The sequence below is a fragment of the Oncorhynchus mykiss genome, chromosome 29 (genome assembly GCF_057628025.1).
Source record: "Oncorhynchus mykiss isolate SJ-2025 chromosome 29, ASM5762802v1, whole genome shotgun sequence".
Taxonomy (NCBI): Eukaryota; Metazoa; Chordata; class Actinopteri; order Salmoniformes; family Salmonidae; genus Oncorhynchus; species Oncorhynchus mykiss.
This window is the reverse complement of record NC_143050.1, coordinates 28271211-28288821: the sequence shown is the minus strand read 5'-3', so window position 1 is coordinate 28288821 and position 17611 is coordinate 28271211. Positions and strand designations below refer to the sequence as shown.

The 17611-nt window shown below is 41.5% G+C and overlaps 1 protein-coding gene across 3 annotated transcripts in view; it reads right to left on the bottom strand.

The window, feature by feature from the left end:
- Window positions 1–978: 978 nt before the first annotated feature.
- Window positions 979–17611, bottom strand: part of traf2 (tumor necrosis factor receptor associated factor 2) — a 29439-nt gene continuing 12806 nt past the window's right edge. The window contains exons 5-11 of one of the 3 annotated variants that reach the window (XM_021590205.3): window positions 12219–12380; window positions 11989–12063; window positions 11089–11163; window positions 9425–9664; window positions 8859–9162; window positions 8419–8567; window positions 979–8157 (exon numbers count right to left, since the gene is read on the bottom strand). In XM_021590205.3, coding sequence (XP_021445880.1) covers window positions 7939–8157; window positions 8419–8567; window positions 8859–9162; window positions 9425–9664; window positions 11089–11163; window positions 11989–12063; window positions 12219–12380 — 1224 coding nt within the window. In that variant the 3' untranslated portion in view covers window positions 979–7938. 3 annotated transcript variants of the gene reach the window in all.

The following is a 17611-nucleotide window of genomic DNA, read 5'->3' as shown; positions in this document are numbered from 1 at the left end:
GTTCTTCGCTGGCCATGGCTGAACACTGACATTCCTGTCTTGCAGGAAATCACGGACAAAACGAGCAGTATGGCCGCTGACATTGTCATGCTGGAGGGTCATGTCAGGATGAGCCTGCAGGAAGGGTACCACATGAGAAGGATGCCTTCCCTGTAATGCACAGCGTTGAGATTGCCTGCAATGACAAGCTCAGTCCGATGATGCTGTGACACACCGCCCCAGATGATGATGGACCATCCACCTCCAAATCGATCCCGCTCCAGAGTACAGGCCTCGGTGTAACGCTCATTCCTTCGATGATAAACGCGAATCCGACCATCACCCCTGGTGAGACAAAACCGCGACTCGTCAGTGAAGAGCACTTTTTGCCAATCCTGTCTGGTCCAGCGACAGTGGGTTTGTGCCCATAGGCGGCGTTGTTGCCGGTGATGTCTGGTGAGGACCTGACTTACAACAGGCCTACAAGCCCTCAGTCCAGCCTCTCTCAGACTATTGTGGACAGTCTGAGCACTGATGATTGTGCATTCCTGGTGTAACTCGGGCAGTTGTTGCCATCTTGTACCTGTCCCACAGGTGTGATGTTCGGATGTACTGATCCTGTGCAGGTGTTGTTACACATGGTCTGCCACTGCGAGGACGATCTCCCTGTAGCACTGTCTTAGGTGTCTCACAGTGTGGACATTGCAATTTATTTCCCTGGCCACATCTGCAGTCCTCATGCCTCCTTGCAGCATGCCTAAGGCACGTTCACGCAGATGAGTAGGGACCCTGGGCATTTTTCTTTTGGTGTTTTTCAGAGTCAGTAGAAAGGCCTCTTTAGTGTTTCTTTAGTTTTCATAACTGTGACCTCAATTGCCTACCGTCTGTAATCTGTCAGTGTCTTAACGACCGTTCCACAGGTGCATGTTCATTAATTGTTTATGGTTCATTGAAGCATGGAAAACAGTGTATAAACTTGGATTTTTACGAATGATCTTTGAAAGACAGGGTCCTGAAAAAGGGACATTTATTTTTTTGCTGAGTGTACATTATACAAAACAGTAAAATGGCTCTTTGGCTAGCTTTTGCTACAGTGAGTGTTAGCATTATAGCTAACAACCGCTGCATCCAAAATAGTTATTTTCCAAAGATCACAACCAAATATAACCTTACCGACTGTTCAAGCAAGAATCAAAAAGTAATTGTAAGTATATGAGAACCCCAAAAAGTGACTTTATTTAGAAGTAATAAATCAAGGCTATGTTGAATGGGTGCAGATGGCGATGGCTTTCTTACTGCCGCCAAGAGTCACGCGCATCTGTGCGTGATGGCATTGTTGTTAGCTTGAAAACAACATTTTGGAAGCTAATAGATTGCATTTAGTTAAAAGATGAGACATAATTGTAATCAGAAGATACTATTAACATGTAAATATGATTGTTAACAGAATACATAGCAAAAGAATAACTGCAGATTACATTGAAAGTTGTACACCCATAGGCTACTGTCCCTTTAAGAGCTAGAATTGATTTTGTACCTGATGTTGTGATTCTCACCAAATATGTTGTCTTCTCACACTATTCAAACCCCACAAGTGAATAAAACAGCTTATGTAGCTCTCTTTATAGATCACATATTGCAAATTAATAATCTGAACTAAAATCTCCACACATATTTTGGAATTTCTGTGCTTCCTTGACAATCGCTAATCAATATCCCAAAGCAGCATGATTTTTTCTGAGAGCCTGCACATCATCATCTTCCCTCGTGTGGTTCCAATGTGAGGGGTTATTTGTATTTATTATGGATCCCCATTAGCTACTCTTCCAGCAGTGTCTGTTTACAGTTTATACAATTTTAAAAACATTACAATACATTCACAGATTTCACAACACACTGTGTGCCTTCAGGCCCCTACTCCACCACTACCACATAGCTACAGTACTAAATCCATGTGTACGTACAGTGCGTGTGTTATTGTGTGTGTGTGTGTATATGTCTGTGACTATGTTTGTGTTGCTTCACAGTCCCTGCTGTTCCATAAGGCATATTTTTATCTGTTTTTTTTAAATCAAATTTTACTGCTTGCGTCAGTTACTTGATGTGGAATAGAGTTCCATGTAGTCATGGCTCTATGTAGTACTGTGTGCCTCCCGTAGTCTGTTCTGGACTTGGGGACTGTGAAGAGACCTCTGGTGGCATGTCCTGTGGGGTATGCATGGGTGTCCGCGCTGTGTGCCAGTAGTTTAGACAGACAGCTCGGTGCATTCAACATGTCAATACCTCTCAAAAATAAAAGTAGTGATGAAGTCAATCTCTCCTCCACTTTGAGCCAGGAGAGATTTACATGCATATTTATTAATATTAGCTCTCTGTGTACATCCAAGGGCCAGCCGTGCTGCCCGGTTAAGTGAGTGTTTTGTTCCAAATACAATGCTTTTAGTTTTAGAAATATTTAGGGCTAACTTATTCCTTGCCACCCACTCTGAAACGAACTGCAGCTCTTTGTTGAGTGTTGCAGTCATTTCAGGAAACTAAAATATTTGGCATGGGTTCTCAGATCTTCAAAAGGTTCTACAGCTGCAACAGCTGCCTGCCACCCAGGACCTCCACACCAGGCGGTGTCAGAGGAAGGCCCTAAAAATTGTAAAAGACCCCAGCTACCCCAGTCATAGATTGTTCTCTCTACTACCGCATGACAAGCGGTACCGGAGCGCCAAGTCTAGGACCAAAAGGCTTCTCAACAGTTTTTACCCCTAAGCCATAAGACTCCTGAACAGGTAATCAAATGGCTACCCGGACTATTTGCATTGTGTCCCCCCCACCACCCACCAACCCCTCTTTTACGCAACTGCTACTCTCTGTTTATCATATATGCATAGCCACTTTAACCATACCTACATGTACATACTACCTCAATCAGCCCAACTAACTAGTGCCTGTATAAAGCCTCACCACTGGCTGTTATTTTTCTGTCTTTTTACTGTTGTTTTTTATTTCTATTGTTCACCTAATACCTATGTTTTACTCACAAATTGCACTGTTGGTTAGGACCTGTAAGTAAGCATTTCACTGTAAGGTCTACACATGTTGTATTCGGCGCATGTGACAAATAAACTTTGATTGGATTTACTATTCTTGGGTAGCGGAATGACTTTAGTTTCCCTCCAGGCCTGAGGGCACACGCTCTGTAGTAGGCTTAAATGGAAGATGTGGCAAAGAGGAGTGGCAATATTGTCCACTAATATCCTCAGTAATTTTCCATCCAGGTTGTCAGACCCCAGTGGCTTGTCATTGTTGATAGACAACCATTTTTTCACCTCTTCCACACTGACTTTACAGAATTCAGAAGTACAATTATTTTCTTTCATAATTTGGTCCGACAGAAATGGATGTGTAGTGTCAGCGTTTGTTGTTGGCATGTCATCCCTAAGTTTGCTTATCTTGCCAATGAAAAAGTCATTAAAGTAGTTTACAATATCAGTGGGCTTTGTGATGAATGAGCCATCTGATTCAATGAATGAAGGAGCCAAGTTGGCTTTTCTTCCCAAAATGTCATTTAAGGTGCCCCAATACTTTTTATTATCTTGCTTTATATAATTTATTTGTTTCATAGTGTAGTTTATTTTTATTTAGTTTAGTCACATGATTTCTTAAATTTGCAGTACGTTTGCCAATCAGTTGGGCTGCCATACTTATTTACCATACCTCTTGCCTCATCCCTCTCAACCATACAATTTTTCAATTCCTCATCAATCCAAGGCAATTTAACAGTTTTTACAGTCATTTTCTGAATGGGTGCATGCTTATTAGTAACTGGAATAAGTATTTTCAGAAATGCGTCAAGTGCAGCATCTGGTTGCTCCTCATCACACACCACAGACCAGCAAATATTATTTACATCATCAACATATGAATCATTACAAAATGTCTTATATGACCTCTTATACACTATATTAGGCCCAGCCTTTGGAGCTTTGGTTTTCCTAGATATGGCTATTATATTGTGATCACTACATCCTATGGATTTGGATACTGCTTTAAAGCAAATATCTGCAGCATTAGTAAAGATGTGATCAGTACATGTTGATGATTTAATTCCTTGGGTTATGGCAGAGGAAACGGTGTTGCAGTATTCTAGTGTGTGATGTGAGAATAATGACAAGCGAACCGGAGTGGCTTTGTGTTCACATTGCCCTAAAAAAGGGAACCGGACTGAGGAATTCAAGGGAACCGAACTCAGACCACATCTTGAGATGGTCTCAGTTCGGCTCGCTTCTGGGGCTCTTTAGAGGGGTATGCGTTCCTTTGGAGTGTGCACACTGAAAAAAAAATTAAGCAAACTGCACTTAGTTCACAAAAATTGTCTGAAAGGGACCAAGTGTGAAAACACTTTGAGGTGATTCAATGGTCATGTGGGATTTTACTGCTGGTGTGGCAGTAATAAGGTCACTGCAACAGCCCTAATCAGGTACAACAGTACTATGTCATACATTTTTTTGGAACATAATTCTCACACACACGCACGCACACACGCACATTAAAAAAAATCTTAGTCTGTCAATTTAATGGATGTGATAATTAAAGATTCATACTAGATCTACATGAACACATGCAGAAACGTAATCATAAAAGCTTAACCATAAATGCTTCAGTAAATCACACACAGATAATGAATGACCCAGAATAATGTGAAGGCGATCTACTTGTAGCATGTGTTAATGTTAGATCTATATTGTCTTTCTTCACTTTACACAAGAAAGAGAGCCCGTCACAAGTAAATAACATTCAGAAACACTCCATTGTTATATTCAATACAATTGCTTATATCAGGGATTGGCAACTTGGATGAGGCCAACAAAAAAACAGAACTAATGAGGGTCCACAGTTTCCTTGTGACTCTGCGTACCCACATCCATACACCCCCCCACCTGAACCTATTTTTTTCTTTATTGGTCCACAGGCCTACAAAAGGGGACCGCGGGCCACCAGTTGCACATCCCTGGCATATATAATAGCTTGCTAAAGGGTATTTATGAGTGAGCTCACTATCTAGAAATAAGCTTGTTATTTGAAAGTAAAGATGCATTTAGTATTTGAAAAGAGAAGGAGCTTCCTCAGCTTATCACTTTATAACAGTTATCTTATATAATTCATTTATAATATGATAATGTATTGAATCATATCTTTACTTTATATGTCTATGCTGTGGTGTACTTATGCACACCATACAGTAGTGTATATACAGTGGATTCGGAAGGTATTCAGACCCCTTCCCCTTTTCCACATTTGGTTACGTTACAGCCTTGTTCTAAAATTGATTAAATCCTCATTACTCTACACACAATACCCCATAATGACAAACAGGTTTTTAGATATTTAAAAAAAAAACATAGTTATAAAAAATGAAAAACAGAAACAACTGATTTACATAAATATTCAGACCCTTTGCTATGAGATTTGAAATTGAGCTCAGCTGCATCTTGCTTCCATTGATCATCCTTGAGATGTTCCTACATCTTGATTGGACATGATTTGGTAAGGTCCCACTGCCTGCTTGGAGTTAGCTAAAATGCACCTAAAGGACTCTGACCAAGATTCTCTGGTCTGATGAAACCAAGATTGAACTCTTTGGCCTGAATGCCAAGCATTACGTCTGGAGGAAACCTGGCACTACAGCATCATGCTGCATCTGCTCTTTCAGTGGCAGGGACTGGGAGACTAGTCAGGATTGAGGAAAAGATGAACGGGGAAAAGTACAGAGAGATCCTTAATGAAAACCTGCTCCAGAGTGCTCAGGACCTCAGACTGGGGCAAAGGTTCATCTTCCAACAGGACAACAACCTTAAGCACACAGCCAAGACAAAGCAGAACTGTCTTCGGGACAAGTCTCTGAATTTCCTTGAGTGGCCCAGCCAGAGCCCAGACTTGAACATCTTTGGAGAAACCTGAAATTAGCTGTTCAGCAACACTCCCCATCCAACCTGATAGAGCTTGAGAGGATCTGCACAGAATAATAGGAGAAACTCACCAAATACAGGTGTGCCAAGCTTGTAAGCGTCATAACCAAGAAGACTCAAGGCTGTAATCGCTGCAAAAAGGTGCTTCAACTAAGTACTGAGTAAAGGGTCTGAATACTAATGTAAATGTAATATTTAAGTTTTATTTTTAATACATTTGCAAACATTTCTAAAAACCAGTTTTTCCTTTGTTTGTCATTATTCAGGTATTGTGTGTAGATTGATGAAGAAAAAAAACAATTTAATCAGTTTTAGAATAAGGCTGTAACGTAACAAAATGAGGAAAAAGTCAAGTGGTCTGAATACTTTACGAATGCACTGTGTGTGAGATTTATATATTATTTAGAGGCAGTGGTTATCTAGCCGGCTAACAGCATTAGATGTTAAAAGTATATTTTGCCGGTAAGGTTACTCATTTTCTAGTGAAAAATACTTTAGCAAACATTTTTATAAAACATTAGCAAATAACACTACGGATCTTTTACAATCAGTGAGAAATAGGCTGAGCAAGAGGGCCAAAAGAACCCCACAGTGAAGGTGTCATAATACCCATAAAACATAGAGGTCAAACAGGGAAATGGTTCCAATCATTTTCACACTATTCTTTTTTCCCCATAGGGGATTTTAGACACCCTTAAACTCAGGGATGATTCGTGGAGGCACACCCTGTCGGGACATTTTGACAACCACATTAATCTCTGTTGGACAAGGTGATTTATCAATATATTCTGCTCTATTTACTTGCAGAAAATAAATTACTAATTGGCATCAACGTAGACATAATGCAAAACGACAAATCCCTGTAAGCTCCGGCACGTCATCTCTAGCCGACACCTTTGCTAACAGGTATTGTGTCAATTTAAAACTTGCACAAGACAGTTCACAGAATTGTCCATTTAAAGAAATGTAGCCAATTTATTCATTATTACATTCCGCTAACATTAGTTAATCCAGACATTATTACCTTTGCCTCGATTCGGCTGTCTCGCCCAGATCATCATGGTATTTGTAGTCCTTTATGATAGCCACATTAGCAGCTAATTAGCATTGAATTTGGGGGTAAATACAGGTGAGTATATTTATAAAAGTCACCTTGTCCTAGAGAGATTTACAGTTATCAAAACATCTCATTTTAAGTGTTTCTAAAATCCCCTATGGGAAAAATTAATGGTGAAAAAATGATTGGAACCATTTCCCTGTTTGACTGCTAGGTTTTATGGGTATTATGACTCATACTGTGGTCCTCTATTCAAGCATTGGTTCAGTCCACCACAATTTGCATGTTTATGTAAAGGATGTTGAGACTTATTAATTCAAGGCAATGGTGTCCAATCTACTGATCTCTCTTTTCGTTACCAGTGAAGGGCGCTCCATTGTCCCATATGCGAGATCTATTTCTGACATCCACTATAAGACTCTGTAACTATCACTTTAAATATTACAGTGTGAACTATGGTGAACAATACGTCACTTGTAGATGGCCCATATGGGGTGGGCTAGACCCTCCATTGCAATCTGATTAACAATATGTTGGAAATACCCTGTAAATGCCTTATCATGCAACTGGTGGTGCATCCTGCACACTTGATGGTTCCACAAATGTGACTCCCAGTGCCTTCAATGAATACAATTCACAATATCTATATAATCCTGCAGATCTGACGAATGGACCGAACGCTTGAGATAGCGCTCTCCCTGAGAGAATTTCTGACCCACCTGAGTTTATTCAAATGCTGTTAGCTGGCTAAATAGACACTGCCTAGATTATGCTTATAATTATATTATATTATTTAATATATTTATAATTAAATGTATTTTATGGTCATAAGTCATCATTGTGTGTGTTTTTCTGCTGTGCATTTTTGGGCCTTTAACTACCCCTTCCTGTTTCTACAGACCTTTGACCACCACTTCTACAAGCCTTTGACTTCCACAGTCACTACAGGCCTGTGAGGTCTACAATGGCCTTGATGAAAATGGTGTCATCCCTAAGGTAGGAGCTCTTGCCTGCCAGTTTAGCCAATGGGCAGAAGAGTGGGCAGCCACTGGCTATGTTCATCTCACTGATTGGCCGCTGGAAAGAGGTGGAGCTTACATCAGGCCGGAAGGCATCAATGATATGCTCCCTGTTATTCTGATCCAGCAGCATCAGTGTCACCTGCAGGGAAGAGAACGAGGAAAGAGGACGGAGATTTAATATTTAGTTTTTACTATAATGCATTTTGTTGTAGTTACTAATGTTAGACACAGGTAACAGACAAAATAAAGGAAACAAAAACTAAATGTCGTAATAGGGTGTTGGGCCACTACGAGCCAGAACAGCTTCAATGTACCTTGGCATAGATTCCAGTGCCTGGAATTCTATTGGAAAGCTCATGCTTTCAATATACTTCGTATCCCTTATTTACTCAAGTCTTACCTTCTGACTGAAGGGCCATTTGAGCAGAGCGTCACACTTGCCCCTCATCACCACGAAGAAAAGAGAAAGGTGAGTCCCTCGACCCGTTCCGTCCCCATTCAGATACAGTCTCAGACACATCTTATAGCCATATTTACTTGAGTAGAATGCTACGGGATAAGAGGAACTATATTAGAATCACAGTATGTGCATCTGTGACTTATTGAGTCACTTGTGGTAAAAATGAGTGCATACTTGTGGAATTACATTGCCATAAATGTGCATAGAGTATGGTATACTTATGATACACTAAAGAGCAAGGACATAAAAAGAAAGATATCTAATCAGATTTTCCTAAATGAAGATAGAAGGATTTTCAAGTTAAAGCCAGTCAACTTGTAACTGCAGGCCATAAGGACCGGTGAATAACATAAGAATAAAATAATCAGGGCAGATCTAACCTGGTGAGAACATAGCGGGTGTTCGCCCGGCCACAGCATCCTGGCGGCGCCGTGAGAAGTCGGCGATCTTCCAGACAAAGACACCATCAAAGGTGCAAAACTGGAGTTCTCTCAGAGTCTGGTCTGTCTCAGCCAGTTGTAGGTCCCGCATGGTGAGAGTACGCTCTAGTTGACGTACCTTGTTGCCGAGGTTCTCAATCTTGTCTTGGTCTAGACGATGTTGCCGTGAGAAGGCCTCTAAAGTGAGAGAACTCCTCTCTACTTCCCTGTTCAGTACACACACTATATTCTCCAGTGCTCTCACCTGCAGGACCACAACACAGAGAATACAATGAAGACAAGTCCTTCATTATGTATTACTGCATCTGCAACATCTCTGTATGGATTAGTTTTCAGGCCATCTGTAAGAGTTCAATAACAAGTAGGATGCCAATCCAATTTATCATTTAACAGCTTGGTTGACATTGTCCTGTTAAACAAGGGAAGCTTTAAAACAATATATAAGACAACAATAGCTTCCGTAGTATTTCCTATTCATCAAATGCATCAGACCAAATTAAGCCAACCTTGTGGTCAAGACCAAAGGTCTGTCCAGAGGCAGCAGCTCCTCCCCCATCTGTGGCTGCAGTAGCTGTGGCTCCATCCTCGGGAGCGCGGTACAGGCCCAGCCCAGAGTCCTCCTGCCACTCCCCCAGCCCTGGGGCCTCTGGACGCTGAAGCCGCACCAGAGACATCGTCGCCAGGATCAGACGCAGGTGCTCCATGACACTAGTCTGCTCGTGGTCACTGTGCTTCCCATTATCAATCTGTGTTGACACAACACAAGGCGTTAAGCACATTGAGTTAACTAGTCTGTATCATACTGTTCAGTGTCAATTTTAGATGCCCTTCAATATTGAGATTCAAGCTGGAGTTCAATTGTAGGGGAATGCACATAAAGCTCAGAACATTTACTCTCAAACACTAGATGTCTCTTTTGAGACGTCTCTCTGTTGAGGGTGTGTCTAATACCCAAGAAAATATGTGGACACCTGCTCGTCAAACATCTCATTCCAGAATCATGGGCATTAAAATGGAGTTGGTCCCCCCTTTGCTGCTATAACAAACTCCACTCTTCTGGGAAGGCTTTCCAATAGATGTTGGAACATTGCTGCGGGGACTTGCTTCCATTCAGCCACAAGAGCATTAATGAGGTGTTAGAAGATTAGGACTGGCTTCGCAGTCGGCGTTCCAATTCATCCCAATAGTGTTCGATGGGATTGATGTCAGGGCTCTGTGCAGGCCAGTCAATTTCTTCCACACCGATCTCGACAAACCATTTCTGTATGGACATCGCTTTGTGAACGCCGGCATTGTCATGCTGAAACAGGAAAGGGCCTTCCCCAAACTGTTGTTGCCACAAAGTTGGAAGCACAGAATCATCTAGAATGCCATTGTATGATGTAGCATTAAGATTTCCCTTCACTGGAACAAAGGGGCCTAGCCCGAACCATGAAAGACATCCCCAGACCATTATTCCTCCTCCACCTATATTTACAGTTGCATTCGGGCAGGTAGCATTCTCTTGGCATCCGCCAAACGCAGATCCGTCCGTTGGACTGCCACAACGGTGAAGCGTGACTTCAACACTCCAGAGAACGCGTTTCCACTGCTACAGAGTTCAATGGGGACAAGCTTTACACCAACAATCAATTATTGTGCTGATGTTGCTTCCAGAGGCAGTTTGGAACGCAGTAGGGTTAGGGTTAGGGTGAGTGTTACAACCGAGGACAGACAATTTTTGCACCACAACAATGGCCAGGTAGATGTCAGATCATGCTGTACGTACTACTAGGTTGGATACTACTTGTGCTTCAACCAAGAAGTTGCCACAAGTGTCTAATTATAAAGGTCTAACTATAAACCAAACAATCAACAGAACATTATTCACTGTCTGCATGCCATGGAGTAGTCAAGGTGACTCAGAAAAACAAGAGGAAAGAGGGGATTTTTCTTGATCCAAACGACTACAAATTTAGCCAGATTTATTTGACTGTCAGATGAGGGCAAGTCATAGGAGAAAACTGAGAAAAACAAACCAGTTTCCTCTGACAAACAGGAAACCGTATTCAAGAGCTGTCTGGGACATTACAATCAAAGATATGCATTTTTCAAATATCTAAGAAGGCCATCATCATATACTGTAGATAAAACCTTATCTGAATAGATATAATTGATCTTCTATACACACCACAACCTTGCAGCCGACCTCACTGAACGGACATGCAGTCTTAGACTTGGCACAGGATCTGCTGTGATCTAGAAACTGCAGGGAGAGAACAGAAAGAGAAAGATCAGGGGGTTATGGAGATTAAATTGGGGCTTAACCCTGAAAATAACCGGCATTATTGTCACGACTTCCGCCGAAGTCGGTCCCTCTCCTTCTTTGGGTGGTGTTCGGCGGTCGACGTCACCAACCTTCTAGCCATCATTGATCCATTTTTAATTTTCCATTGGTTTTGTCTCGTCTTCCTACACACCTGGTTCCAATCCCATTCATTACACGTTGTGTATTTAACCCTCTGTTTCCCCTCATGTCCTTGTCAGAGATTGTTTGTTGTATGTAGGTGTGTATTTAACCCTCTGTTTCCCCTCATGTCCTTGTCAGAGATTGTGTGTTGTATGTAGGTGTGTTATTTGTTCTGGTGTGCGACGGGTTTTGCACACTATGTTATTTTTGTATACTTTGGTTTTCTGAGATTTTTGAATGTTTATTAAACAGCTCCATTTTTACCAAGTTCATTCTCCTGCGCCTGACTTCCCTGTCACCAGCACGCACCGCATTACAATCATTTCAAATGTGAAAGTAGATGACTGTTGAGGTTATTTTACTCTAAGTTCAAAGGGCTAACTCAAACAAAGTGCAACTACCTTCTTAGTTCTGTTATGAGAAGACTTCATAGTGAGACCTACTTCTATTAAAGAGTGGTAAATGAGTCTGTTCATGCTCTGGCCTACTCCACTTGACTAGGCAACAATGTATATTTATTTAAAGCAGAAACTGTATAGGATCACGGCTGATAAGATACGATTAATTGACCTAGAAAGCAAGCCAAATGAAGACTTTTAAAAGACACAGTAGAGGACAGACCTTTTCCCGTGGGATCTTTTTCTTTCCACAGTCCTTGCACTGCATGGGAAACTTCTGGCAGATTTCATCATGAGCCTGTAATAGATAAGGAGTGGGAGTTGGTATGAGAATATCAGTTCATCTCAGAATCCACACATTCCATAACCATCTCATCAGAATCTGACTGTCTGGAGTACTGTGTCCACTTGTACATTTGTTGGCCATTGGTGTTTTCCAGATATGTGTCTCACCTTGATTTCCTTGAAGTTGAAGGAGACTTTGCAGTACTTGCAGTTCAATGTCCTTGCTTCACATTCTCTCTCATTATGCCTCTCTTTTTCACTGCGCAGGATGAGGACCTGGCAGGTTTCACATGGTACTCGCTCATACTCACACTTGCCCTCGTGTTGTGCCTGGGAAACAAAAACAAAGAGTTTTACCACTGACCATTTGCAGAAACGTGTGGCAGTATTAACCCAATGAGTCCCACCGAGTTTTTGACTTTAACCCCTTTTAAACATAATGTGTTTGAGCTACAGACGTTTGGGTTGTACCATTGGATTTCTTCCATAGATACCAACCATTTATCTGTGGGATTAACAGGGGCTAAACGAGACCAGTGTTGTTGAGACAATGACGGATCCCGAAGGGGCCCGGGCCAGGTCTTTTTTTCCACAAAAAACGTCTGTAGAGTCCTAATGGTTTGAGCTACAAACTACTAAAAGCTATCTATGAAAAGCTGAGACTCTCACCGACATGCAACATGTTCTGCTCTATGATGCGCACAAGCTACACCAGAGTGGTGTTGGATTCGGGGTAAACTTTGAACATTGAGATATTAAAGACATGATAAATCAGACACATAGTGTATAAGGAGTGAAATATAATGGGTCTCTGTAGAAAGACCGATGGCTTTGGAATGTGTTGGGTGGAAATGCAAATTAATTACTTAAAAATCATACAATGTGATTTTCTGGATTTTTGTTTTAGATTCTGTCTCTCACAGTTGAAGTGTACCTATGATAAAAAATTACACACCTCTACATGCTTTGTAAGTAGGAAAACCTGCTAAATCGGCAGTGTATCAAATACTTGTTCTCCCCACTGTAGATCATAGGAAATCCCAGGACATAGTGTCTATAGCACTGTGATTAGCTCACATAGTTGCTGTCAAACTCCAAACACTTGTCACTGACTAGTTGGACATTCAATTCCCAGTGATTTCTGTACTTACAGCATTCATTTAAAATAATTTTTATCATGTTTTTGCTTTGACGGACCTTATTATTATATTGACATTTGTCTATAAAACTCATGAATGCAACTGTTTATGTCAAATTGTTTTGTTTTCTTCTTGTAGCGCTGGTTGTCCTGAAAATAAAATAGTAAAACACTTCATTGTGAAGCTAAATATAAGGGCTGGACATGCAGATAAATGAAGGTCAGATAAATGAAAAGCCTATTTTTGTTGGGATCTCGGGACTGAAGAGGGAAAGGACAACCAAAACCAGCCACTGTAGTCTGTGTTAATCTTTATCCTTGCATGCATTTGCATGTTTTAAGATTGAGCGTGCAATATATACATTTCCTTGTCAAACTTAATGTCAATGGAAATTCCTGACACAAAAAGAGTGGCTTTAAAGCAAATGCCATTTAGAAGTAATTAAGCTGAGCCAGTTCAGAAAGAAAACCAGAGTGCCCCGCCTGCTGACACATCAGCTGAGATGGTACCAATTAGAGGTGAGTATCAATCATGCCTATCCAGAGCTTTCCCAGATATCACTGCGCCTTATCGGATCTTGAGGTTGGCTAAACAACCTATTCAGGATTGGCCAGAATCCTAGTGGTCCTCTACGCTCAAGATACACAGTGCATTCAGAAAGTATATGCACAGCTATTTTCAGGTCTCTCCAGAGATGTTCGATCGGGTTTAAGTCCGGGCTCTGGCTGTGTCACTCAAGGACATTCAGAGACTTGTCCTGAAGCCACTCCAGTGTTGTCTTGGCTGTGTGCTTAGGGTCGTTGTCCTGTTGGAAGGCGAACATTCACCCAAGTTTAAGGTCCTGAGCACTCTGGAGCAGGTTTTCATCACTGATCTCTCTGTAGTTTGCTCCGTTCATCTTTTCCTCGATCCTGACTAGTCTCCCAATCCTTGCCGCTGAAAAACATCCCCACAGCATGATGCTGCCACCACCATGCTTCACTGTAGGTATGGTGCCAGCTTTCTTCCAGATGTGACACTTGGCATTCAGGCCTAAGAATTCAATCTTGGTTTCATCAGTGAGCCTTGTGGTTCCAAACTTCTTCCATTTAAGAATTATGGAGGCCACTGTGTTCTTGGGGACCTTCAATGCTTCAGAAATGTTTTGGTTCCCTTCCCCAGATCTGTGCCTTGACACAACCCTGTCTCGGATCTCTATGGACAATTCCTTCGACCTCATGGCTTGGTTTTTGCTCTGACATGCACTGTCAACTGTGGGATCTTATATAGACAGGTGTGTGTCTTTCCAAATCCTCTCCAATCAATTGAATTTACCACAGGTGGACTCCAATCAAGTTCTAGAAACATCTCAAGGACGATCAATGGAAACATGATGCATCTGAGCAAAATTTTGAGTCTCATAGCAAAGGGTCTGAATACTTTATATAAATAAGGTATTTCTGTTTTTTTATTTGTAATAAATGTGCAACATTTAGCAGGGCAGGGGAAAAAGAGGGAGAAGCATCAGGGATAGTCGTATTAAAAGGGGTGGGAGATGAGGAAATGTTGAACGGGCAAAGAGGCATGGCTGAGTCAAATAGAAATCCTGACTTAATGAAGTGGGGATTAAAGAGCTCAGTCAGTAACAACCACATCATCAACTTTAAGGGACATGGGCAGCTGTGGGGAGGAGGGTTTATTCTCCAGCTCTTTAACAGTTTCAGAACTTCTTGGGGTTAGACCCACAGAGAAAGAACTGCTCTTTAAAGTAACTAACTTCAGCCTTCCGGATAGCCTGAGTTCCCTTATTTCTCATTTGCCTAAACGAGAGCCAGTCAGCCTGAGTATGCGTGTGCCGAGCCTTTCGCCAAATGCAATTCTTGAGGTGGAGTAACTATGCAAGATCACGGTCGAACCAGGGCCTGAATCTGTTTTTAATTCTCATTTTCTATATGGAGCATGTTTGTTAATAATACCACTGAAAATATAAAAAAAGAAGGTCCAAGTGTTTTCGACAGAGGGGATCAAGCTGATTCCATACCATTTTACAGAGGCCAGGTCATGAAGGAAGGCTTGCTCATGAAAGTTTTTTTAGCAAGCATCTATGACAAATCAGGAAAGGTCGTTTCACTGAGCAGCCATTACGAACACAGGCTGTAAAACAGTGATCACTAAGGTTTTAACAGAAAACAATGTATCTGCAATGTCGACCACTAGCCACGCTGGGCGATCCATTGTTCATCACTGATGCAACAGATGTCCAGCAAAGACAAGAAGACTGGTCTCGGCCCCAGTGTAAAAGATTGTGTTCGTACTTCGTAACTCTTCCGTTGTGTTTTTAAAGAAAGAACTGTCCAGCCAGCGATCCCAGTTGATTGGTGTTTATTCCGACAATAGACACAAGGAAGCACATTAGATGTGCAGGACAATAGTATGTCGATGGCTATAGATTCGTGATTTGTCTGTCAGCATGGAAATAACTGAAATAGCAGGGGCTAATGCGACCTTTATAGAGCATGCTAGCAAACACACTCTTACAGCAATAACATAGAAAAGCACATCCCAGGATGCCCCCAATATCTAACAGGTACCGTACACACACACACTGAACAAAAATATAAATGCAATATGTATAGCGTTGGTCCCATGGTCCATGAACTGAAATAAAATAATCCCAGAAATGCTCCATACGTACGAAATGTCTGTGCATAAATTTGTTTATATCCCTGTTAGTGAGCATTTCTCCTTTGCCAAGATAATCCAGCCACCTAACATATCAAGAAGCTGATTAAACCGCATGATCATTATTGGACTGGTGACAATAAAAGGCTACTAAAATGTGCAGTTTTGTCACAACACAATGCTACTGTAACGGCCGTTGTTGGTGGAAGAAGGTGAGGACCAAGGTGCAGCGTGGTATGTGTCCATATTTATTAAAATGAACACGGAAATAACAAAAATACCAAAGAGAAATGACTGAAAACAGTTCTGGCTGGTGCAGACAACAGAAAATAATCACCCACGAAACACAATAGAAAACAGGCTCCCTAAATATGGTTCTCAATCAGGGACAACAATTGACAGCTGCCTCTGATTGAGAACCATACCAGGCCAAACACAGAAATAGCAAATCATAGAAAAACTAACATAGACAACCCACCCAACTCACGCCCTGACCATACCAAAACAAAGACATAACAGAACGTGACAGCTACAGATGTCTCAAGTTGAGGGAGCGTGCAACTGGCATGTTGACTGCAGGAATGTCTACCAGAGCTGTTACAAAATAATTTAATGTTAATTTCTCTACCATAAGCATTGTTTTAGAGAATTTGGCAGTATGTTCAACCAGCCTCACAACTGCAGACCACGTGTAACCACGCCAGCCCAGGACATCCACATCCGGCTTCTTCACCTACGGGATCATCTAAGGCCAGCTATCCAGACAGCTGATGAGACTGGGGAGTATTTCTATCTGTACTAAAGCCTTTTTGTGGGGGAAAACTAATTATGATAGTCTGGGCATGGCTTCCCAGTGGGTGGAGGGCATGGCTTCCCAGTGGGTGGAAGCCAAGCCCACCCATGGCTGCGTCCCGCTCAGTCATGTGAAATCCATAGAGGGCCATGAGAGACTCATTTATTTATTTCAATTGACTGATTTCCTTATCTGAACTGTAACTCAGTAAAATCGTTGCGTTTATATTTTTGTTCAGTGTGTGTTGGCAAGATAGGCAGATAGTTCACGTGCCAAGATGAAGATCATCATGCCTCAAATCAAATCAAAATCAAATTTTATTTGTCACATACACATGGTTAGCAGATGTTAATGCGAGTGTAGCGAAATGCTTGTGCTTCTAGTTCCGACAATGCAGTAATAACCAACAAGTAATCTAACTAACAATTCCAAAACTACTGTCTTGTACACAGTGTAAGGGGATAAAGAATATGTACATAAGGATATATGAATGAGTGATGGTACAGAGCAGCATAGGCAAGATACAGTAGATGGTATCGAGTACAGTATATACATATGAGATGAGTATGTAAACAAAGTGGCATAGTTAAAGTGGCTAGTGATACATGTATTACATAAGGATACAGTCGATGATATAGAGTACAGTATATACGTATGCATATGAGATGAATAATGTAGGGTAAGTAACATTATATAAGGTAGCATTGTTTAAAGTGGCTAGTGATATATTTACATCATTTCCCATCAATTCCCATTATTAAAGTGGCTGGAGTTGAGTCAGTGTCAGTGTGTTGGCAGCAGCCACTCAATGTTAGTGGTGGCTGTTTAACAGTCTGATGGCCTTGAGATAGAAGCTGTTTTTCAGTCTCTCGGTCCCAGCTTTGATGCACCTGTACTGACCTCGCCTTCTGGATGATAGCGGGGTGAACAGGCAGTGGCTCGGGTGGTTGATGTCCTTGATGATCTTT